General features: G+C 43.3%; 1 protein-coding gene across 1 annotated transcript in view; it reads right to left on the reverse strand.

Moving 5' to 3' along the window:
• Positions 1-26,662, reverse strand: part of LOC306921294 (voltage-dependent T-type calcium channel subunit alpha-1I-like) — a gene marked incomplete at both ends in the record, with an annotated part of 148,815 nt that overhangs the window by 48,708 nt on the left and 73,445 nt on the right. Inside the window, 7 exons of the mRNA XM_079498403.1 lie at positions 6,414-6,540; positions 7,027-7,205; positions 14,542-14,610; positions 15,030-15,153; positions 23,692-23,792; positions 24,460-24,934; positions 25,177-25,253. Coding sequence (XP_079354529.1) covers positions 6,414-6,540; positions 7,027-7,205; positions 14,542-14,610; positions 15,030-15,153; positions 23,692-23,792; positions 24,460-24,934; positions 25,177-25,253 — 1,152 coding nt within the window. The remainder of the gene's footprint in view (positions 1-6,413; positions 6,541-7,026; positions 7,206-14,541; positions 14,611-15,029; positions 15,154-23,691; positions 23,793-24,459; positions 24,935-25,176; positions 25,254-26,662) is intronic.

A 26,662-nucleotide genomic window follows, 5' to 3' on the forward strand; every position in this document is an offset into this window, starting at 1 on the left:
TCCCTTCCCAACCTCTAAAGCAAAGGCTCTGACAGTCCAGTCTAGCTCAATTACATTCAGTACTTAAATCTGTGCACGCACGCACGCACGCACGCACGCACGCACGCACACAGTCTGTCAGGGAGTAGACGGGTTATCAGGCTTCACCATCACTATTGATCACAGACAGGAGAACGCAGTCTCTTGTCCACATCTCTCTCTCTCTCTCTCTCTGTATCTCTCTCTCTCTCTCTCTCTCTCTCTCTCTCTCTGTCTCTGCCTGCTCATCATCAACACCTGCTCATCAGCATGCAGTCATCAGTTCAGCACAAAGGGCTATCATCATGTATAAGTTGATTGGAGGAGTGTGACGCCATTGGGACTTTTATGCATCACGATCTGCTCCAGGTGTTCTAATAACTAGGGATGCACGATATAATCGGTAGCATAATCGGAATCATAAAAATGCCAAATCGGTATCGGAATGGTCTCAAAACAATACAGATTATTTTATCGGTTTTCACCAGCAAAAATGTTTTTTAATGAAAAATGTAAAAATGCATCAATGAGTTCAATATAAATCAAATGTTTCTAGTACCACTAGTCTAGAACAAAAGCCAAATCAAATGTGATATTTATTGATTGATTGAATACTTTATTAACAGGCTTTGGGCCAAGCCCCAATAGGGCCTAGGCTTGTTTCCATTGTGGTTTTGATTGATTGATTGAACATTTTATTAACAGTTTGCAGAATTACAGTACATTTCAAGCACAAACTCAATACAAAGGCTGTTAACACTTTAATTGCCCGGAACTATTTAATCCATTACATTCATGCGCCCAGTCGATTTATAAACACGGACGCCTTTTCCGGACGGACCGGCCGGAAGTTCATGATGTTGTGTAGCAGCTAACAATAGCCACAGCACTTTAGAATCGATCGACAACAACGGGAGACAAGAATAAATCTATCGAGACTAGCGACTGGACCGCGGAGCGCCGTCTAACACAGGATCTTTTTTCAGAAAAAGACGGGATGATTTAGATCGCGATTTATGAATGTTTTAAGATTTTCGTTTTCATCAGCTAAACAGAGGAGTTTTTTGATGACGTCTCAGTCTTGCGCGTCACCGAGGAGAGCCCAGCAGGCGCGCCTGGGCTATACAGCCAGGCGATCTGTTCTCGTATCAATAAACTTCGTCTTTAGGACAATACTTCGTCCTGAGCGTCGGGCGTTACTAATAGAAAGGACAAAGAACTTCGTCCTGGGCGATTAATCTGTTAACTGTGAGTGGACGACCCAATTAAGCATTACACTTGTTTACAACAGCGTCCATCATGTTCAATTCATCAAAACATTTAGAGACGTACAAATAGACACTTCTATATAGACAAAGAACAGAACAGGAATTCATCATAATGGAGGTAAAAAGGGAAAAGAAACATATACAGTGAGGGGAAAAGGGGGGGGGATGGCTGCCGTTTTGAATTGCAGCCATTTGTAGGTGCCCTTTGAGTGCGGTTTTGAAGGAGTCAAGGGATTCGCATGTCTTAATGACTGTTGGTAGGGCGTTCCACATTTTGGTGGCATAGGAGCGAAAATAATTTAGTCCCTTGTTTGTGCCGAATCTGGGTTGTACATGGTTCGTTGCACTCCCTCTGGTGTTGTGGGTGTGGACTTCGTTAACATTAAGGAAGTATCTAGACAGGTACATGGGTATCTTGGTGGAGTATCGAATCTTTTGGACCAGACCCATTGCAAGATGCTGTACTCTGTCGCCAACCCTAAGCCATGCCAGTCTGTCAAAGTGGGCAGGGGTGAGGTGGGTTCGGGGGGTGAGGCCAAGTAGGAGCCTGACCAGTTTGTTTTGGGAAGTCTGGAGCCTAGTTTTAAGGGCCTTTGAGGTGCTGTGGTACCAGGAGGTGCATGCATAGTCAAAGAAGCCTTGTACGAGGGCTCCTGTACACTCCCATCGCCCAGGACGAAGTTCTTTGTCCTTTCTATTAGTAACGCCCGACGCTCAGGACGAAGTCTTGTCCAAAAGACGAAGTTTATTGATATGAGAACGGATCGCATGGCTCCACAGCCTGGGAGCGCCTGTTGGGCAATCCTCAGTGACGCGCAAGAGTGAGACGTCATCGAAAAACTCCCTCCCCTGTTTAGCTGATGAAAACGAAAATCTTAAAACGTTCATAACTCGCGATCTAAATCCTCCCGTCTAATTATGAAAAGAAATCCTGTGTTACATGGCGCTCCACGGTCCAGTCGCTAGTCGCGATAGATTTATTCTTGTCTCCCGTTGTTGTCGATCGACTCTAGAGTGGTGTGGCTATTGTTAGCTGCTACACACACATCAACACGGACCGGAAGTCCGTCCGGAAAAGGGGTCCGTGTTTATAAATCGAATGGGCGCTATAATGTAATGGATTAAATAACCCCGGGCAATTAAAGTGTTAAGGTCTTCAAGGTGTTTTTGTCGACCAGTGAGGAGATCCTGTAAAGGAATCTTGTTCTTTGGTTGACTTTTTTGATTACGTTGGTGGCCATTTTATCACCGGAAAGATTAGCCTCCAGGATGGAACCTAGGTAGGTAATTTCATCCTCTGTATAATATCGGAATCGGTCATAATCGGTATCGGCAGATATGACCCTGCAAATAATCGGAGATTATTGGTCATAATTTCATAATCGTGCACCCCTACTAATAACCGTTAATGGCCGGTCGCCATCCATCTTAGCTGTATTGTAAAAAACTTGATGATGCAGGTTTTCACACGTAAAGATGAAATTACCTACCTAGGTTCCATCCTGGAGGCTAATCTTTCCGGTGATAAAATGGCCACCAACGTAATCAAAAAGGTCAACCATAGAACAAGATTCCTTTACAGGATCTCCTCACTGGACCTCGCCCCCCGAACCCACCTCACCCCTGCCCACTTCGACAGGCTGGAATGGCTTAGGGTCGACGACAGAGTACAGCATCTTGCAATGGGTCTGGTCCACAAGATTCGATACACCACCAAGATACCCATGTACCTGTCTAGATACTTCCTTAATGTTAACGAAGTCCACACCCACAACACCAGAGGGAGTGCAACGAACCATGTACAACCCAGATTCGGCACAAACAAGGGACTAAATTATTTTCGCTCCTATGCCACCAAAATGTGGAACGCCCTACCAACAGTCATTAAGACATGCAAATCCCTTGACTCCTTCAAAACCGCTCTCAAAGGGCACCTACGGACGGCTGCAATTCGAAACTGGCCCCTGTAAAATCGGAATCCCTCAAACACGGACGCAAGGACAACACAAGAGACGGTCGCGGCCACACAGCCAACTCAAGGTATGGCCACGGAGCCGACTTGGGGACCCAACGCAGCTCCTCCAAGGAAAACAAACAAATGAACGGAGCTGAACGTGAATCCCCCCCACCGCCCACCCCTTTTTTTCCCTCACTGTATATGTTTCTTTTCCCTTTTTACCTCCTTTATGATGAATTCCTGTTCTGTCCTTTGTCTATATAGAAGTGTCTATTTGTACGTCTCTAAATGTTTTTGATGAATTGAACATTGTGGACCCTATTGGAAACAAGTGTAATGCTTAATTGGGTCGTCCACTCACAGTTAACAGCCTTTGTATTGAGTTTGTGCTTGAAATGTACTGTAATTCTGCAAACTGTTAATACATTTTTCAATCAATCAATCAATCAATCCCCACAAATAACTTGCCTGCCTGGTCGTGTCACCAAATCTAATGTCAACATACTCTTATTGCACAATAAATGGAAACAACCAAATGCAAAGTAGCTGCCTGGTAACATGTGGCCCGACAATAAGTAGCAAGAAAAGCCAGTGTGCAAATGTTTATACTGTTTGTTGCTTGGCAACAGTCCACTCCCAGTACAGTTGCAGAACTATTTGTGTTGGTTGAGCCAGATAAATGTTTAAAAAGCAAACAAATAATAAGCTGTCGTCGCTTACTGTTCTTTATTGCTGTGCTTGTAGAACTGTACAAAACCAATACCAAATGAGAGGGTGTTGCACGGTTTATCAGCAGCCCTCAGGCCGAGTGCTGAAGATAATCTTAAGTCATCTCCATGACACTACAAGATAAGTGCCTTGTGCCAACAGCTAGTACCCGCCAGATCGCTGTGCTATTCACAGATTACCTGCCTGCCCGCTTGCTCCACTAGTCTGCCAAGCCACCATGCAGCCAGCTCTTTCCTCTTCCAAGGCACCACCGGACATCCACATATCTCTGAGCCCAAACACCAGCATACCGCTGTCTCTTATAACCCCTGCCTCGTCTGAATAAAAACCTTATTTTTCACCTACAGTACAGCATTTTGCTTGTCAGTGTCTGCATTTGGCATGGGTTCCGTCTCGATCCGTGACAGCACTTTCACTATCATGCTCAATTCACAGATTTAGAGAATCAAATGGGATTGAACACGGTTGCTGAAAGCACAGTCTGTCCTCGCTGCGTCAACAAGGTGTCAACAGCAAGATCATTGTTTTTCAACAGGAGAAATGAGGACACGGAATTGTGACGAGAGAGAGACCTCTGAACATTGTCAGAGACTCTGCTACAGGGTTCTTGCACCATTTTGAAAGTAAAATGTAAGACTTTTTAAGGACCCGCGGGAACCCTGTGCTACAGAAAAGAAACATGCATTTGTTTTGTGTTACAGGGACAGTGACCTCATTGAGATCATTTGAACTTTAAAGGTGTAGTGAAACGGAAATGGTGGACATTTATTGTGAAGTTTCAAGTTGAAACACCGCTATGAAGTTTCTGAACCAATCAGAGCGTCGCATCCCTTCAGGGGATGGGACGGTAGCTAGGGGCCGTAGCTATGCTGCTGCTATGCTACGCAGGACAGCGTGTGGATGTTTGTTTACAAATCAGATAGTCGTCCAGCTTTACCTGTTTACTCTTATGTGGCTTATTTCTACCCTATAATGTTTTCAGATACATTTTTTAGCGTGATGATTAAGTTGAAACCGAGTAATACACTCCCTGGATGTTATCTTGAATGGGAATAAAAACGGAAGATGTTTGTAATCAGTAGCAGCTGTGCAGCCTGTGCTGGACGGATGCGGAGATATGGGGAATTAAACGGGTGAGCTTCATTTTTATTGGCTTTTATCGATGTGGGCCTCGACACGTCATCACGCAGCACGTTTTTGTTTTCAGGAAGTAATAAAAAATATATTTGTATGGACGTTTGATATAAAAACACACAAAAATGAGAATTTTCTCGTTTTTTTGGCATCCATTGTTAGGTATGCCCATATGATGACCACGGATATGGTCTAAAAGTGTGAAAAACGTATTTTTCATTTCACTACACCTTTAATACATCACGTGGTTATGGAAGACAGTATGCGAGTCAATTTTATCTTGTTTGTACAGTGTTGCAGGCCCTCAAAAGTTTGATTACACTTGTTTCTTTTAAACTAAATGACATCTGATATATACTGTAAATATGAATACATCATTTCATACAAAACTTTTCAATATCCAAGCTATGATGGTTTTTACACTTTACAATTTAGGCATTTATGTAAGTAAATCAGGCATACAGACACTCTTAATCCAGAGTGATTTACAATAAGCAAGAACAAGTATGCTAATACATCAAATACATAGAAATAGTCATCAAGGATCATAAGCAAGTAGAATATCTATACAATGAAACTATGAGTATACACTATAGAGTGCTACATAATATGCTATCTAAATTACATAAGTTTAGCCTTTGCATACGCCTGTAAGGTTGTCGAGGCTAGGGCAAGTGCTATGGCAAGTGCTGTGGGCTAAAATGGAGCCTGAAGATGTGAGTTGTCAGACTACGGCGGTGCAAGCCTCATAAGAGGAGGACAGACTACGGCGGTGCAAGCCTCATAAGAGGAGGACATTTCTAAGATGTGAGTTGTCAGACTACGGCGGTGCAAGCCTCATAAGAGGAGGACAGACTACGGCGGTGCAAGCCTCATAAGAGGAGGACAGACTACGGCGGTGCAAGCCTCATAAGAGGAGGACATTTCTATGGCTGTTTTTCCCTCACACTTTCATGAAACGTTCTTGTTGAAAAGGTTGAAAATATAGCAGTTATCCCAGGTTTATTCTACTTGTTTGTTTGGATGACAGCTGGAGCAGGAGCTGTGTTGATGCACTAATGATGATGTTTCCCTGGTCGTGCACAATGCCAAAGATGATGAAGAAAGCATAAGAGATAAGGATACTGCAGTCTGTTTGAGAGGCTTCAGTGAGCTGCAACTTACTGATTAATACGTTTGCTTCAACTCTCTGGAAATTACAATATGTACTAAAACACTTGTGAGATTGGCTTGGGGGGTGGGGGGCATGTTGATGGATGGATGATGATGATGATGATGATGATGATGATGATGATGATGATGCGTACCTGAACACCGAGGATGCCGAAGATGATGAAGAAAGCGCAGCATATGAGGACGATGTTGCCGATAGGTTTAAGTGAGGTGATGAGGGTCTCCACCACTAGCTTCAGACCTGGAGCCCTGCTGATCACCCTGGGAGGGGGGGGAGAGAGAGAGAGAGAGAGAGAGAGAGAGAGAGAGAGAGAGAGAGAGACAGAGGGGACATTAATTTGAGATCAAGCGAGAACTGTACAAATGGTACAAATAAATAATATAAGAAATAGTTTACGATAGGACAAGTTGTTTATTTTACATTTTGATGAAGAACATGAGAAGCATAGTGATGTGGAACAAGTGACGACACAGGACTCTCGCTGCCATAATTTATAGGTCTCATGACATTCACACTTTTAATTTAAAGTCTTTATCGTGGTCCTTCAAATTAAAAGGTTTTAACAGAAAAATCCACTCCAGTGAGCCATGCCAGTTAATTTTTTTCTCTCAGTGTTCTGAAGCTCTTCCAGCTGCAATGAAAAAAAACCTATTTGCCTGTAGATTTTTTAGGTGTCATTGAGGTAAAAAATAAATAAATGTGGATGTCATGAGACCTTTAAGCTGTAGTGGGCCCTCCTTCCTTACCTGAGGGGGCGTAGTGTCCTGAGCAACCTAAGAACTCGAAGCACCCCTAAGATCTTTGCCCCGCCCGCCATGGACACGACAATGTCAATCAGTGACACAAAAACCAAGAAACCATCCAGAATGTTCCAGCTACTCCGCAGGTAAGCCTTCTCTCCCACATACAGACCCATGGACACCACCTGAAGACAGGCACAGAGAGAAGGATGGGTATCAAGCCTTTTCCACAGTACCAAGATGGGTAGAATTTGAAGATGGAACAGAGTACATGTGGTGGGGAGGCAGTGGAAGCTTTGAATATCTGGGTGTCAGGAGTTTGAGTCTGTCTGTCTGTCTATCTGTCTGTCTGTCTGTCTGTCTGTCTGTCTGTCTGTCTGTCTGTCTGTCTGTCTGTCTGTCTGTCTGTCTGTCTGAAAGGAGGTGTTGAGCAAGTGGTTGCATGTGTGTTTATCGTTGTTGTTGTTCTCCAGTCTCCATGTATGCCTGCCTATATAACTGTCCCTCTCCTGTTCTGTCACACTAGTGTCGTCACGCCCACTCATCATCTCATTCCAATTCAACCAGTCAGAGAGACTATCAGTCTGATTAGTTAATCAGTCTTGCTGCTATTTACAGTGGCCCAATTCCACTCCACTCCCTTACTGAGCCACAGACTTATAGGCTCGCGTTCATGTGAAGTCAGTGAGGGCTCAGACAGCGCTCTTTGCACCCTTTCCGAAAGTCAACATCAATGCAGACTTTGGCTAAGGGAATTACCCACAGTTCATAGCGTTACCAGTGGAATGAGAGGAATCCTCCAAACGTCAATCATTTAATTATGCAAATTAGAATTGCCAACAAACAGTGTGGTACTTTCTCTCCCACCCACATTCTGTCAGACCTCCTTTGAAGAATTTGCCTATTACTTTTGGTACTCCTTGCTACAACTAAAAGAAACTGTCGACAATTTCAAAGTGCAAACAGTTTGAACCTTGCATACAGTAAATGCAATCATTTTCAATCAACTAATTAATTCTCAGCTCATTACTTTTAATGAAATCGGTTCATTACATCGTGCACTTGTGACTTGAACTATAAAGTCATACTGTAGCTATCAAATTAATAAATCCAGGTTTATATTGGGTCTGTGTTAGGAGAGTCATTTGGCATAATGAACAATAATAAAAAGGATATTATTGCTCGTTATTCCAAATGATGCTCCTAACATAGACCAGACTTACCGGATTAACATGGTGAACACTACATCCACACGTCTCTGAGGCTGGGAGTCTGTGACAGTCTGTGACCAGTGATATGTAATTACAGCATGGGAGAAACAAAATAAAGGATAACAAATGTATAAGAGGAATTGTATTGGCATGGATGAATGGAAAGTCTGTCGAGGCAGATGTTTGTGCACCACATCAGTCAGCAGCTGCCTTTGTAGGCAGACCCACGAAAGACTAATACAGAAACTGACGGAAGAGCTTGAAATGACGGAGTACCCATGACTAGGCAATGAGGAAGGACCGGAACGAAAGATACAGAGAAATAAATACAGAATAAAAATCACACCCGTGTGAAGTGAGGGGTGCTCTTATCATCGTACATCATCATGACGTAACATGACAATTTGCTCAGACACATACTGTATGACGTAAATTCTCCATTCATTGTCAATGGGAATTTAATGTTTGTGTAAGACATAAATCTACACTAATAGCTGAAAATCAAAAAATAACAGACAGACAGACAGACAGACAGACAGACAGACAGACAGACAGACAGACAGACCAAGACAGAGGGCAACATGCCAACCTTGTTTTATCAAACATCCAAGCATGCAAAAAGAAAGAAAAAAAAGTAAGAATGAAAAAGAAACCAGAGTGGCAGAGACTGATTGACGAGAGAGGGAGAGGGAGGAAATGTAACCGAGTTTGTCAGCTTGAGAAGTTCTGTCCCTTTCGATTCTAGCAGCATTGTTTGTCAGCAAAACGATTCAACTCACTTTCCGCATTGAAAACATTTATTTTCACCGAAGAGATCTGCACAGCGGTGATTCACTGTCATATTCTATACACAGGGTCTTTCATCACATTTTGGCAGGGCAGACCGTGAGTTAACTGCTCCGTTATTAATATGAGCCAGCACCAGGGAAGCCCCGTTGGGACCCATGTAATGCTTAGGGGCATCCATTACCAGATCAAATGCTGGTCTAATGAAACATAAGGCATGGGAAATCTATAGGAGCTCTAAGCTACCACTGTGCGCAAAGGGCACTGATGTACAACCCAACCACACGGCCGGTAGCCCCTTGGGTGATACATGACACACGCCACATTTAATCAAAAATCAAATTACAGTCTGGCGACATTTATGGCCCCAGGAGAGAATAATGGTTGCAGTTAAATGGTCTTCTCCATAATGTTTTCTTTAGATCACAATGGCGTGCATCCTCCATTAGCACAGACATACAGCTTGCGGCTGTAGTTGTTTGTATTTACTGTATCTTCACGTCACCTCTCCCCAACGTTCCTCGCAATCTCTTTTAACCAAATATTATGTAGACAATTCTAATTCAATGCGTGATGCATGGCTGACCACCTTTAAATTTGGTTTTGAATATCTGGTAGCAATGAGCGAAATGTTAACAAGCACAAATAGCTGCCACCACCCGTACATTTTATCTACATTGTCTAGGAAAGAGGTAAACAAGGTCCGAATTACAATAAAAATGGCGGTACATGTCCAGTCTGGTGCGCCGCTCTGCTTCAAATAACTTTAATGACACTGTCAAGGGAGGCCGGCTTCTCCCTTAGAGATTAGAAGTTCAGTCATCCTTTACGAGGAAATGAGCCAGCTAAGGTGCTTCAGCCATCCAGTACGGATGCTTCCTGGGCATTTCCCTAGCGATATCTTGGATTGTACTCTAGCTTTAAAGCATAGTGATGTTTGCACTGTAGTGCTGCTTGGAGTTTGTTCATATTTCATTGCTGAATAAGCATTTAAATTAAAAAACAAAACATTGTCGTAATTATGTGTAATACTGTTTTAAATACTCATAAGACATATGTGTGCATATTAAAAAAGGACAGGGTCGCTTGACTGTGGATTTGCTCTACATTCTAAAGAACATTTTAATATGGAAATTCAGTAGTCAGAACCACACACATAATAACTGGGACTTTCTTCTTTCAGTTATTAGGGCTGCACACAATGGCATAAATGCCATAAATGCATTAAGCAAGGCTGCATTTAGTGATAAGACAGCTTTGCAGAATAGTAATTATTACTTTTATTCATTTGATTTACCCAGTTGATATTTGTTGAACTTTACCCAGCCATTTACTGCTACGGTTCACATTTAATCTTGAGGGCAGGGAGGCCAGTGCAACATTATTCAGTATGACCAGTAGGCTATAAGAATATGTTGACGAAATGACAAAATAGCAGAATGGACAGATTAACAGAATAAATGTTTTCAGTTGAAAAAGGCAGGGGCATCATTTGAGGTCCCAGGCCCAGGGGATGGCAATTGCCACCCACCAGCGTTTGCATTTAAGGTCAAATTTAGTTATTTTATTTATAAACTTAATTTGATTTTCAATTGCCACTTAGTGCATCTCAATTCACGACCATCCCTGTGCATGTGACATATACACTTACAGTACATACAGACATGTTAAACAATAGACACATGTTCTGGTCTGTAACCACACATTCATTAGCTACTGTCAACATGGCATCACTATGTTGTGCATTTGGGTGAACAAAAAGAGACAATATAGCTATTTTCACTGTTGTTTTTTAATAGTTTACCACCCCAAATAAAGCAATACTGCCTTATCAGTTATCAAAGTTGGTATTGTGACTTTATTATAGTTTAGTTAGTATATTGTCAATTACTTGCATGAGGGGGTGGAGTTAGGTGCTTTAGCAGACAGTTTGAGGGTGAGGGTCCAATGGAGTTAATAAAGGACCACTTCACCACTTTTCGACCTATCTTCATATAATAGGTCCATGGAGTGACATCATCGATGGGGAATCTAAGCTAATAGAAACTGCAGGCTTTCTAGTCCTGAAAAGTTGCAATGCAAAAATGGAAGCCATCGTTCTCACGATAAAGAAAATCTAAACATTTTTGTACAAAAAATCTGCCTAACGATGATGTCACTGGTGGAGCCCTCCTATGAGACACAGACTGAAGCGCCTTTTACTACTTTTCATTGGTTCAATAGTTTATTAACCAACACACAGACGTAAAGGGTGTTCAATAGCATTGATTTATGAAAACAAAAATGGAGTTTATCTAAACAGGACCATTTTGACATTTTCAGAGTTAATTAATTATGAAATTATGTGGACATTTTTTTAGCGTGACAGTGTGAGCATTTATGCAGGTCAGCTCACGTGGTGTGTGTGCATGTGTGCGTGAGTGTGTGTGTGCGTGCGTGTGTGCGCTTTGGTCAGAGTGTATCAGAAACAGGAAATTGTCTAATCAGTGAGCTTGTTTTTAATTACAGGTCCTTGGTGAGGAATTACAATGTTCACACAGGAATGATTCACACTTCACAGTCAGCACCACAAACGGGAGAGAGAGAGAGAGAGAGAGAGAGAGAGAGAGAGAGAGAGAGAGAGAGAGAGAGAGAGAGAGAGAGGGATAAGGGTGGATTGGAGCAAAGATGAGTGGGTCAGATTCAGTGGTGGAAAGTACCGTAAGTACACTCAGGAACTGTACTTAAGTACAATTTTAGGTACTTTCAAATGTTCTACTTACTTCTACTCCACTGTTCTCAGAGACAAATATTGTACTTTTACATCACTATAATTATTTGAAAACATAAGTTACTAGTTACTTTGTAGATTTTGATTATTATAACAAAACACACTAACCACTTCAGCCCTATTTACATTTTGGCCATTTGAAAATAGCAGATCTACAAGCTCAATCCGTTGCGATGAGACACATTGTGAGCTTAATATTTAGATTGGTTATTTTCAAAAGATTTTTGTTATACATCGTGAACTTGTGAAATGGCACAATTACTATTTTACTTTAGGTACTTTAAGTATATTTTGATGCCAATACTTTTGTCCTTTTACTCAAGTACATTATGAATATATCTATCTATCTATCTATCTATCTATCTATCTATCTATCTATCTATCTATCTATCTATCTATCTATCTATCTATCTATCTGTCTGTCTATCTATCTATCTATCTATCTATCTATCTATCTATCTATCTATCTATCTATCTATCTATCTATCTATCTACATTGCAATATTGATACCTTTACTTAAGTATAGCATATTAAGGATAGGTCAGGCACGGCCCTGTCTTGGTTCTCCTCATACCTGTCGGGAAGAAGCTATTTTGTCAATCTAGCTGACTTTATCTCAGACACATCATCAGTTCTGGTATTCCACTGGGCCCTCTTTTGTTCTCTCTGTACATACTGCCGCTGGGAGAACTTATTAGCGCTCATGGAGTGAATTTTCCTTTTTATGCTGACGATACTCAGCTATATCTTTCTGTAGCCCTGGATGACCCCTCTGCCCTTGACCCATTGTTGACCTGTCTATCCAGCATTACATGCTGGATGAGTGAGAATGTCTTAAAACTAAACGAGGACAAGACAGAAGTTCTCATAGTTGGTTCAAATGAGCAGAAAGAATCAAACAGACTTGGTAACTGTAGGAAATAACTCTACAGTAAGGAACCTGGGGATTATTATTCTTTTTTTAAATATATTTTTTTGCGGCTTACGCCTTTTATTGGTTTTTGAAGGGACAGACAGTAGGCTGACAGGAAACGGGAGAGAGATGGGGGAAGACATGCAGTAAAGGCCGTGTCGGGCTCGGGAGTCGAACCCGCGGCACACTGCGACTGGATTACCAGTCGGGTGCCCAGACGGTTACGCCACCGTCTGGGCCCCTGGGGATTATTATTGATTGGGGATTAACATTGCACGCATTAGAACATTTCAATCCTTGGACGATGCAAAAACATTGGTTCACGCTTTTGTTTTCTCTTGTATCGATTATTGCAATGCACTATTCTCTGGCTTGCCAAAGAAAACAACTGACAGGCTTCAACTTGTTCAGAATGCAGCAGCTAGAATTTTAACTAGAACTAAGATGAGAGAACCCCAGAATCTCCAGTTTTAGCCTCACTACATTCCAGTAGTTTTTAGGATTGATTTAAAAAATATTTTCCTGGTTTATAAAGCTCTAAATGGTCTTGCACCCTCTTACCTCCTCGACTGTCTATCTAGTTATGTCCCAGGCCGCCCCCTCAGGTCCTCCACTGCTGGCCTGCTTGAGGTGCCTAAAGGGATGGCAACTAAAAGACACGGTGAGGCAGCTTTCTGCTTCTATGGGCCAACAGCCTGGAATTAACTCCCATTACAGCTTAGACAGGCACCCTCCGTAGCCATATTCAAAGCACAGCTCAAGACCCACCTCTTTACTCTTGCATTTAGTTGAGTTTTTGTTTTTGTCTTTGCTATTGCTTTATTGTTGTTTTATGCTCTTTTCTATTGTTTTTTTATTGTGTTAAGGCCACTATGTTTTTGCTTGCTTAATTGTTACTTTACGTTCGTGTTTTTATCTTCTTTTGCCCTGTAAAGCACTTAACTTATTATCATTATTATTATTATTATTATTATTATTATTATTATTATTACTATTATTATTATTATTATTATTATTATTATTATTATTATTATTATATGTGGTACTTCTTCCATCACTGGTCAGATGGATGGATGGATGGATGGATGGATGGATGGAGGGAGGGATGAAGGGAGGGACAGAGCGAAAAACTGAAAATGCTCAACATTATTTTCAGCGCTGCCGATGAGCCAGTAATGGAAAAGACTGCAGAAAGAGTTAATACATCATTCAGAAAGAAAAGAGCAAGTGGTGATGAACAAAAGAAACAAAGAATAAGGCCACTAAATATGTAAAGTGCATTTATGATGCCTGAATTTGAGTTCAACAAGAGGTGTGTTATATAGGTGTGACCTGCTCAGTGTCTCGCTGATATACATACTGTATCATTACAGATGTATTCATTATCCCTGGTCATAAATAAATAAGTACAGGGGCTTCTGCGGCTGTTGGAGAATGCCTGGAGACAGAGGGCGTTCAATAATGGATGACTCTCTGTACTTTGTGTCCCATGATTAGTGGATAAAACCGAGTAACGCAAGCGTTCGTGCACACGCTATGTGTTATCTTATTTTAGCGTGACAGTGTCAGCATTTACGCAGGTCAGCTCATGTGGTGTGTGTGTGTGTGTGTGTGTGTGTGTGTGTGTGTGTGTGTGTGTGTGTGTGTGTGTGTGTGTGTGTGTGTGTGTAATGGAATATCTGGGCCTAATTAGAGGCCAGCTGAAGACAGATAGCCTTCTAATTAACTTCATTATCTAAGCTGCCCATCGATAATAGAACATGTGGAATTGATTAAGAATTGTCCATAAAAGAGAGGAGAGGAGAGGAGAGGAGAGGAGAGGAGAGGAGAGGACTCTTACCTTGACGGTCATCTCAGTTGCAAAGATGGCTGTAAATACGTAGTTGGAGACAGTGAGGAATAGTCTTTCCTGTGGAATGAAATGAACACAGATCAGAGGAGGAATCTCCTACTATGTGGGTAGAAGAATAAGAAACAAGGTGTGTGTGTGTACAGTATGTGCGTGCGTGCGTGCGTGCGTGCGTGCGTGCGAGAGAGAGAGAGAGAGAGAGAGAGAGAGAGAGAAATAACATTAACAAGTAACACTAATCAAATACATTTCTTTTTAAGGTTTTTGTTTACTGTGAGAACTGCTCTTCATCAAATTAATTTTGCATATTCTAATACTGAAAGAGCCTGAAGGGAGAAGGTCGTCATTATTAGCCACTTAGCTGAAAGCAAAAAAAGAGAGAAAGAAAACACTTCAGTGGCAAAAGCAAACTGTTGACATAATTATTCCACAAAATGCATAGCACAAAACAAGCAAGGAAACAACACAGTTCCTCTTACCAGGCTGCCCTGCAGTATCCTCGGCCTCTCCAGGGCCACTGTGATGCAGTTGAGGAAGATGAAGACCAGAACCACATAGTCGAAGAGTTTATGAGCAATAATAGTCTGGCAGAGCCCTCTGAACCTGATGTAGAGGAGGGGGGGGGGGGGGGGGGGCAGAGAGATTAGTAGGTGGAGGTTTTGACAAGACATGACAGGTTGGAAATGTGTGATACTGATGCTTCCGTGTTGTATTTTGCATAGAGAGTAGTGGAGTACACGTTTAGTGGATTTGCATACAGAGTAAGCTTTTAGCTGCACGTCCAGAGCCATTTAAGAAGTTGCAGTTGAGAGTGAGCACCACGATGAAGCAAAGAGATCACCAACTATTTGACAATTAAAACAACCTTAAGGGTTGGCTTAAAGCAAACCAAAATGTGTAATCATGAGTACAATTTACAATTTAGGCATTTAGCAGACACTCTTAATCCAGAGCGATTTACAGTAATCAGTAATTATCAGTTCAAAGTATTGGTAGTATTGAGCATTCTAATCAGTTACTACAGGGATTCGAGACGAGTTATTGTATCCAATTTCGCCAAGGGCAGACTCTAGGATCGCCCCTGGCTTAGGCTATCTACTGTAGAAAAATGCTTTTCAAGATAACATCCCATTTCAGCCAGCAGAGCCAGCAGATTCATGGTTTAAATGAACCGAAAAATTGTTGGATGCCATGCACATCCCTTTTCCAGCAAAAATGTAGCCTTGTTCACTGCCATCCCCCTGAGACTGTGTCATTTGCACTATGCCAGGAGTCCAGGACAGGAGGCCTGGCACCAGCCCTTAGACAGGGAAGGCTAAAGGCTGTGACAGAAACCTAAAAAAAAACAACCTGAGTCCCTTTCAACAGATCAGAACGCGCTGGAAGCCAAACTGGGAGAGGGCTTGACAGGTGTGTATTGACGAGCATTCAGTTAATCCTGTTTCTGTTGTACACCAGGGCCAACATGGGGAGGGGGGTCTGCAGCAGTGCACAGAGCTTGGCACATTGAGGAGGTCGGTGCCATGCCTTGAACCTTTGTACGGCACACTTTTCACATTTCCATTTACTCAAAAGAGGCATATACCGTTGCCACACTAGTATTTATATATGCATCCAAGCAAGCATCCAGCCTGTACAGTGCAGCATATTGTGATTCATTCGGCTTCGTTCACAAACTGCACACATACTGCCATAACGTATCGATAGGATAGCTAAAGATGGGGCAGTGAGGTCACACTATGGTCCCGATTTTTGTACGTGCCTTACCCCTTATCCCTAAACTTCTTTGCCTTTTTTATATTTTGAAACACATTTTTAACTTTTTCTCTGCTTTCTACGATTATAATCGTTCAACATTCAGGGTACTGTCTCTCCTTACACCTTGAATACGTGTTCTGGCACAACAGTCACTAGCGAATGAAGAGCCTCGGACTTCATGATAGAGGCTGTAAATGGTGGGATATCTATGGCACTGCCGAGTGCAACATGATTCCTAATAACCGAGAGGAAATCCCTAGGCCAGAAGCTGCTACTCGTCATCCTCATCTTAAAGCCATTGCTTCCAAGATACCGCCTCTTGACCCCTTGGCAGAGATCCTGCTGCTGCTTGGAAGGGACATTATACGTGTTCACAAGGTTCGAAACCAGTGTAACGGGCCACACAATGCGTCATATGCCCAACACCTCGATTTAGGATGGGTAATTATTGGAGACGTGTGCCTCAGTGGAGCCCACAGACCTTCTGTGAACACTTTCAAGACCAATATCCTGGAGCTTCTTCAAGCCTTGTGTAAGTAGCATCCACGTCAGAGAGAGGTTCACAGGTGAACACCTTACACAACCTCTGGGGAAGCCAGACACCATTGAGGACAATAAACTGGCGCTATCAGTCGAAGATGAGTTCTCTCCACATTATGGACCAGGGATTCACCAAGGATGACTCCAACAGTTGGGTGGCCCCCTTCCCTTTCCACTCTCCAAGACGGCGCTTGTCTACTAACAGGGAACACGCTCTCAACCATGTGCAACGCATCAGGCAGTCCAAAAAAGCAAGTCAGTGGAATTATGTACCACCTGAGAGTCTAGCAACCACATTCTGAAATCGCTGGAAGGAGTACATGAGTGGCCTTCTAGGTCGCTGCAAGTGGAGGACCGGGAGTCCTAACATACAAGAAGGGGATGTTGTTCTCAAATGAAAAGGAACGACTGGCCAGGCTGGTTACCAACACCTTTCCTAGTGAAGATGGGAAGGTCAGGAAGGTCGAAGTGAAGATTGTCCGGAAAGGAGAACAGAGACTGTTCCTATAAGACCTGTGTCAGAGGTCATTCTCCTGGTTTCCAAATACATTACCTAGAGGAGAAAACAGTTAGACACTCACACTATACTTACCTTAAGTTGTTGTTGTATTTCTATTGTAATGACATCTAACAGATGCCAGGCGGGGAGTGTTCTGGCCTCAGTGTTGTTAGTGTTTAGCACCCTCTAGGTAATGTGTTTAGTTTCTTGTTTTCTGCACAGAGATCCTCCTGTTAATTGCTCATTTAGACTCCAGGTGCTGCCTAGTGTTAGCAATCAAGGGATAATCAGCTGCTGTGCAGGTAGTTTAGCTTCAGTCACTCAGTATGAGAAGCCAGCTTCATTCGACGGTCAGGCTTTTTGTTTGTGCTTAAAGAGTCAAAGATTGTGAACTTTTCCGAATACATTGTAAATGTTATGTTTAATTGAAAGACTGGTGCATTTGGAGTTCTGTGCTTTTGTTTGTTTGACAGTAGGCCTATGTGTTGCTGTGCCGTACCTAAATGTTTGTGATTTGTTTGTGATTTGCTGCATTTGAGTACATGCTTGATACTAGTTAATACGGTTTGATTTCTACATAACTGTAATCCATTCCAGTGTTTTATTGTTGCATATGTAACTGTGTGTAAAGGATATTACGGCAGCAGTGATATAGTGATAGGCTACAGTGATATCATATCATATAACATTATTTTATTGATGTACCTTCATTTCTGTCTGTGATGTTTATGTGACTTGTGTAGTATTATGGGATATTTACACACAGAACGTCTGTCTTTTGTCACAGTTTTACAAAAAATAACTTATATAAAGTTTGGTCAAGATCAACTCCTCTCTGACTGCTTTTTGTGGAATGATCTTTAGCTCGCTGCATTGCCGTACACGCAGTCACACATACGTGTGGTGAGGGCAGAAGACCGGTTGCTATGGACCATATGCAGACCGCGGCCATCTTTCCATATAAGTTAATGGCAGGGTGCTAACCCGGTGCAATTTCCCATTGACAGCCCATACATCCATCCACATGTATTAAACAACGTCAAACACACCAACATTGCAGCTGTACGAAAAGCTTGAATTATCCTCTTTCTATCTGCAAAGTGTTTGTTTCATAAAAATCCACCGTAGACATGTTATGAGCTACTTTCTTTCCTTGCAGCCAGGTGATTATATTTCTAATGTTGCAGTTTGGAAGTGCTCGTTAGATATCACTCAACTTCCCTGCCCTGCAGGTGGTAGTGGTACACCTGTTTTGAATTTGCACATAATGCAGGAGGTAGCAGGTCATTGCTTTACTGAAAACGGGTGCTTCCAAACTCTGATGGCTAGATGGCCGGGGTCTGCAAATGGCCAATGGAGAGCTTCCGTCTTCACCAGCTATGGGAGTTTTAAATCCAGATCCAGCTTGAGCCTCCATTATAACAGGATTTTCAAAGACTTGTATCTCTAAAGCTTCGAGCACTGTCCATGGTGAGCGTTTGTTGCACATCCCGACGATCGTAAATCGTTTGTGACTTTGTCTCGCATGACGAGACCTAAGGGGTATGAGCTTATACGGCTAACGATCAATGTCCTAACAGCAGCCCCCACCTAACTGATAACCCGGAAATGAAACAAGGATCGTAGAGTGAGAGCGGACGGGGGGCACAGGTTAGGTGTGCTTATCAAGGGGCCAGTGAGGCTTTCCAACGTTGAAGCACTGGGCCCTAGCGGTAAGAGGAGGGACTGCAGGCGGACCCGTGGAAGTATGATGAGGAAACCCCGTGCAGCTGGGCTTTAACGTTGAGCGCGTTTGCACTTCCGCATTTTGGGCACCAAATTTTGGTGCCCAAATCGAAAAAAGGCGTAAGTAGACGGTCTTTCCGGGTGCTTCAAAACGCCACTGAGCAACTTCCACTGACATGAATAGCGGGGGGGCGGAGCTTCGCGCCAGATCAGTCTCTATCCTTTTATATAGAGCACCGAAGTCCTGACGTCACTGCCCTCTACTATCAGTAGAGGGCGCCAGTCCCATGGTTCGTGTATTTTTGTATAAGCATTGTACTCTCCATAGGGGGATTTTAGATCGCCTCATATAAGAACTGTGTTTGAAAAATAAACCGATCACCCCGGCCTTTTCACTCATATGGATATGAAGCATCGACTGAAGGTGGAAATGTACAAATATACCCAAAGAGTAACAAAATAAGCGTTAGAAACGAGCCAAACAACCCAGAGACTACATTTCCGGGTAGGCTGCTTCTGCCCGCAGCCCGTCGCACAACAGAAACTGAACGTTAATTACGTTTATTTTTATTTAAATTGTATTGATATATAATGTATCGTGGTTAGTACGAGTCGAGTCACCACCAGCTGAGCTTACGTCAACGAGGAATCTCAGGAACGCAATATGTTGACAGCTGGGCGTGACGTATATGCTCAGCGACATGTGTAACTACATATGTAGTTTCAAGGCTTTTGCGGTCACATTAATTCCATTTTCTCTAGAAACTGGTTGTATCAAATATGAATGGACATCATTAACGACGCACAGCCACTCCCCTGACAGAAACGCCGGGGTGGTCGGCTTATTTTTCAAACACAGTTCTTATATGAAGCGACATAAAATCGCCCTATGGAGATTTCAATACAAATAAAAAAATACACAAACCTGTGTGTTGGTGCCCTCTACTGAAAGTGACGTCAGACTTCGGTGCTCTATACTCTATGGTGCTTATCCAGCCAGCAATAATCCAGTTAAATAGTTCAAATAGCCGATCTACAAGCTCACAACGTGTCGATGTAGTATTAAGAAATTCCTTATCCCTAAAGGTTTAGGGATAGGGGGTAAGGCACCAGCAAAAATAGGGCTGTCTTGTGTGCATGACTTTATACATAGTACGTTGTTAAAAGAAAACATACATTTTCAGATCTGACAAACAGATAGGGATGACATGGTTGCCACATCTGAGTTGAATCAGTTGATAGATAGAGGGACTCTAATCTACTAAGATATGGGAACACCCTGGCGTATCTGCTGCATCCTGTAGCTGGGTGAGCCGACACATGGTAGGTGTTTATCCCTTCAGGACAGCACCTGCACTTGCATATTATTTTGGCTTAGTTCCTTTTGTGCTAATTGGTCTACTGCCCCTGCCCTGATCTACTGTTATACTCACTAGTAAACACCTGTAGGCAGACCAACACGCACATGTGCACACACACACCTGCCCGCACGCACGCACGCACGCACACACACACACGCACGCACGCACGGACGCATACACATACACTATACACAATCTGTCATAGAAATGTATGTATCCACGAAGATGTACACAGTTGCAAAGACATCGCTTGAGTTACACTGACATAATGTAGATGAACAAATAAGAAGTAAAATCACGCATGCGAGTACATACAGTCACACACACAGTTACTCACTAGTAAACACCTGTAGGCAGACCAACACGCACACACCTGCCCGCACGCACACACGTGCACGCACACGCACACACGCACACACACACACACACACACACACACACACACACACACACACACACACACACACACACACACTCTATCTTTCTCTCCTTGCTTGACAGATGGCACCTGCCACAGTGCCAAAACACAGCCCAGGGGCCCGACGGCTTCCCTAAAGTGGCTTTCAGCACAGAGGGAATGGAGTGAGTGAACGACTGTGTGAGTGAGTGATTTTTCTTTCATGGTGTTTTCAGGGGCACGTCTATTGTCTACCCACCAGGAATCCAAGCTGGGGGACTGTCAGAGAAAACAACAAAACACCACTTCACAGTGTGCACACATGGCCACGTGTGCACGCGCGCGCACCCACACACACACACACACACACACACACACACACACACACACACACACACACACACACAAAGAATGCCACCTCAATTCTATGTGAAAATCCTGCACACATGGTCGACTGAAGTCTCTGTACGTTTGTCTGTACGTCTGTCTGAGAACCGTTCGCTCCACCAACTTCAAATTCGACACACACTGTGGGAACCGCCCCAAAAAGGCCTCTGCCCGGGCTCTTGACAGGGCCCCTGCCCAGGGTCCATATATGGAGCTGGCCTGTTCTGACATCATTCTGACGTCTGCATAGACTCCATATTTGGGCATGCCTGACAAAGAACTCCATGAATGGGCATAGAAGGTACACAGACATAATATCTGGGTGGGGCATGCATTTCCAACTTGCATCGTTCCAAGTAGGCCAGTGCCCAACGGGCACCGCTGTAGAGGCCCCACGGGCACCGCTCTAGTAATGTATAAATCATGGATAAGGGGTCATTTCGGGGAGGGGTCAGAATAAATTATGGACTTACATGGTTATTCGTCTCAACTGCTCAATTGTGAGGAATGGGATTTTTCATTTCCTCTTCATCTTCGTAGTCCATTTCGTCACTTGATGTATGATTTTTTTAAATTTATGTTCGGAGGACTACTTATAACATTGTTTAATATTGCACGCGCGTTGCGCTGCTTGACTGCTTCAAAGCCTTGATGTTTGGCATGGCATAACACTGTCACAACACGCAATTATGAAGTTGCTTATCAAAAATATATGATTAGGACAAATTCTATTTAGGCACAAACACTGGAAACAGTCTACATTTTATGGAATACTAATGTATAACGCTCGAAAATTCCTGGACATTTTGTGTCGTTGTTCTTTTTTAACCGCCGCCAAACAACAAAATTCTTGGGAGGATGAATCTTGGAAACCCTAACACACACTCATACAGTAGAACCACATAATATGTCTTCCATATATTATATGCATATATTATATGCATGCTTGTGCGCGAGCAGCCGCCCGCACGCACGCACGCACGCACGCACACACGCATGCACGCACACACAGTCACACAGTCACACAGTCACACACACACACACACACACACACACACACACACACACACACACACAGCCTCAAGATACGCCAAAAAAAAGAAAGAAAATGCATTTTGAGTTATAATATCCCTATAGAAAAAGTGCTTTAGCTGGCTAGCTCTTCATGGAGCCAGCAGATAACAGTGCTTTCTTTGCATGAGCATAAACATAGTTGGACGCCAACACACATTCTTTGTGGTTTTTCCAAGAAAAAGCAGAGGAAGATTTTGGCCATGGCCACATGCCATCCCTCTCAGTTCCTCATGCAGTCTGAGACTGAGTGAAACTCTGTTTTTACTTGCACTATATGCCAGGAGGCCTGGCACGATGCAGCCCTTGGATCAGGGTCTAAAGGCTATGACAGAAACATCCAGAAATGTGCTTACAACACCCGTGTCCCTTTCAACGGATCACAAAGGCGCTGGGAGCCAAACTGGGAGCAGGTCTGAGAGGTGTGTTTTGCCGAGCATGCAGTACAGTACATCCTGTATCTCATGGAGGCCAAGGAGCATCGTGGGGACGGACTGCGGCGTTGCACAGAGCCTTGACACGTTGTGGAGGTTATAGCGGATTCAAGTGTTATCAACCAGTATAGGTTACTTATCAATCCCATTTAATGGAGCCAGTAGGCTCTACTGGAGCGGAGACGTTATTGTTGTCAGCCAATGTCTGATGTGCTGATGGTCGCGTTGCCTGACAATTACTAACCCTAACTATTTTGGCAGGCCTTGATGGCGTCGCAATGTCTGATTTTACACTTGGATGCATGCTGGAAATAGCCGATCTACGATGCGACACGTTGTGAGCTTGTAGATCTCTTTTCAGAGTGCAACACATGAGCGAAACCAAAACTAAAATTACTTCTCTTTTGGTTCTACTGGATCTCTTCTCCACTAGTCCCTCCCTAATATTTTAGTCTAGTTTTTATATGTTGACGAAATTGTCATCGTCTTAGTTTAGATCATCATAGCTTAGATTGTATTTAGTTTCAGTGAAAAAGGGCCTTCGACAAACATTTCTCCTCATTGTTTTAGTCGACAAAATCAACTGCAGAAGAAGTGAAGTGAATTAACACTAGCATGACTGACACAAGTAGCACATGCTTAAATTCATATTTAGAAAATGTTTCAGATATTTAATATGTCAACTCTGTTAGAAACCCCTGGTTACCCAAATCGCAAATAGGACAACTGCATTCTTGACTTCCCGGATGTTGAGCCAAGTGGCGAGGACCCTATCTGATCAGGGACGGAAATTACTCAAGGAAAAGGAAATTAAGAAGACAATTCGATAATGCCTGAGTGGAACTCCAAGGAAACAATGTGCTTTGCACTCAGTGTGACATCTTACTGCCCTCAAAACTACAGTCCTCAGAGTTAAATTGACATTGGATTTGGCAGTTTACGTTACAGAGGTCAGTGAGATCAACTCACTTGTTCTGTGGTGAGAAGAGGTAGACGGACCAGTTCTCTCTGTTCTCACACCAGCCTGGTTTGTAGACCTCCATCATCTTCTGAAGACGAAAACACAAGGACTGGAAGGACAAGGGAGGGAGTGAAACAAGGAGAAAGGGCAAAACAACAACTACAATCATCCATTCCCATCCTGATTCGTTCCTGATTTTGACATTAGCCTTGCTTGATTAGGAACTTGGGCTAAGACCTTTTCAACATAAATGTCAACTGCTCATCGCAGCCTGCTAATCATTCCCACAAAATTGTTACAGTTACTGTACTGTACACACATTCTCAAATTATTTGAATAAGAGTCACACTTATAGCACTTGATTTGTGACCTGTGCCTTTGACCTCATCAACCTAAAAGTTAATGAGGAAACAATAACATACTGATGACTGATCAGTCCCTCCAAGTCTCATGACAATCACATGCACGCACACACTAGGATAAATTGCAATACCTTGCCACTGTAATAATACTATAAACACACCATGCCATGTACCCTGCAACCCCCTATTCATTGAAAATCTGTATTATGCCCTAATGAAGGCCAACTAGGCTGAAATGGCATTGTCTCTGCCTGCTTTTGTAGTCAAGTTTGTGCTGATGCTTTGATCATGTGATCATTCGGGTCCATCGCGGAATAGCACATACTGTATACAACTGTACGGCAAGTATATATGAGATGTTATTGTTAATGGCCTCTTTTTACTTAACAAAGTCAGCAGAGATGTCTTACTTACATAGTCTATCTCCTCTTCCAGATCTGGCCGGTCCTTTTGTGCGTCGACCTGCGGGAAGACCTCAGCCAGAAGATACGGGCCCGGGGCCTTGCCATTACAGTCGCGGTGATCCACACCTCCACTCCCGCTACCTCCCAGGCCCCCGGTGGTGGTCGACGCACCCGACCCAGTGGCACTCCTCCTGGCGGGGTCAGGGTGGGCCGGGGGCGGGCCCAGACCACCCCTCGAAAGCTCTGGGAGTTCCAGCGACAGAGCCCGCCGGTCCCTCTTGGGAGCGTATCGCCTGGACAGGAGTTGGGGAGGTGGCGGGGCGTGGTGCGGGAGCAGAGGGTGGTGGAGGTTGGAGAGGAGCAACTCCTGCTCACTGGCGTAGGCGTAGGAATGCGTGCTGTGAACGCGGAGGCTGCCGCCCACCACGGGGGCTCCGCCCCCCGCCCAGTAGCTCCTCCTCCGACCCAGGCTGTTCCAACTAGACCTGCAAGTGGAGGTTGGAGGGAACATGACCCGTTAAGCCATTAATTTACTTTACATTAAAGATTAACCAACTACCAATAAAGAAAGTTCCACTCCACTCAACTCCAATCAAATGTTCAAATGGCTCACACAGGGATTTGAACAATAACAGAGATATCGACCTATCCCCATTAAGGGTTAATGCAAGTTATTAAGAATTCATTAATGCAATAACCACCCCAAATCACGATGGCTGAATCTCACCTGCGGCTCCATGTGGTTTGAGGAGGGAGAGGGGGAGGGGCGGGGCGTCCCCAGTTGTGGTAGGCAGAACTGCGACGCTGGAAGAGTCACAAGCCACTGTGATCATCAGAGTAGTATGGAGACACACACCACATGATCTGAACACTGAGTCATGGAGACACACACCACATGATCTGAACACTGAGTCTCACCCAGAGTAGTATGGAGACACACACACCACATGATCTGAACACTGAGTCTCACCCAGAGTAGTATGGAGACACACACCACATGATCTGAACACTGAGTAGTATGGAGACACACACCACATGATCTGAACACTGAGTCTCACCCAGAGGGAGCACGTTAACCAAAGTATGCAACATGGATGATCAATAACTACGTATATAACATTACATCCATAATGCATTTTCAGTGGTGTGGAGGAGCGATAGCCGCGTACCCCGTAGGCTCTAGCGCCTGACAGCGAGTTCAATTCCCCCATCAAAACAACTTCCCTGCGGACAGCGGCAGAGATGTTTAAACTGAGTCGGGCTTCCCACGCCTCCATTTACATTAAAACCTACAAGACATGTTAAGCTATTATAGGACATTTTCTGGTTCCATCGTTCCAGACCCCATTCATTTTTCACATAGAGATTTCCAAAAATATTAGTTTTTTAATGTATTTTAAGCTTAGAATCAAGTCGTCCAGGCTCCTGGTGAATCATGACCATTAAACATTTAATTCTGTGAGCATTTAATTATATGATAATGATATAGGGTATATAAATACTTTCCCCTTTTCTTTCTCTTCTCTATGTTCTGTCCATATTGTATCTTTTCCCCTCTGTCTCCTTTTCTTTTTCCCTTTCCCTCAATCAATTAATTTCCTCACACTCTGTTTCTCTTGCACCAGATCGTGGTAGAGACAGAATAGAAGAATCCTCAATTAATAGAGGTTCCCATGGCAACTAGAAGCTGAGTTGGACCTCACAGAAGTGTCTTTTGGCTCCTTTGGCTTTTGGTTCAATAAGCACAATAAGTGAAGAGTTGCCGTGCTTCCTGTGGCATGCGTGTGTGTGTGTGTGTGTGTGTGTGTGTGTGTGTGTGTGTGTGTGTGTGTGTGTGTGTGTGTGTGTGTGTGTGTGTGTGTGTGTGTGTGTGTGTGTGTGTGTGTGTGTGTGTGTGTGTGTGCGCGAGTGCGCGCGTGAAAAGACAGAAATAGGTAAGAGACAGAGAAAAACAAAGGTAGAGGCTGAGGTGAAATGGCTTGATTCTAATAATATACTGTAAGTCTAGGACAGGTAGTATATTGCTGGATCTCAATAGAAATAGGTTATTATTTTTATCTAAGTTTAATGTGTTATCAACAACATTTGCAATGAATAAATGTGTGTTATATACTGTATGTGTTTGTTATGTCAATTAAATCAAACAAAAATCTAAAGACTGTATGAAATACTGGGCAGCTTAATTTGCTTTAATTTGAAACAACGGATACAGA

Source organism: Electrona antarctica (genome assembly GCF_951216825.1).
Source record: "Electrona antarctica genome assembly, chromosome: 4".
Taxonomy (NCBI): Eukaryota; Metazoa; Chordata; class Actinopteri; order Myctophiformes; family Myctophidae; genus Electrona; species Electrona antarctica.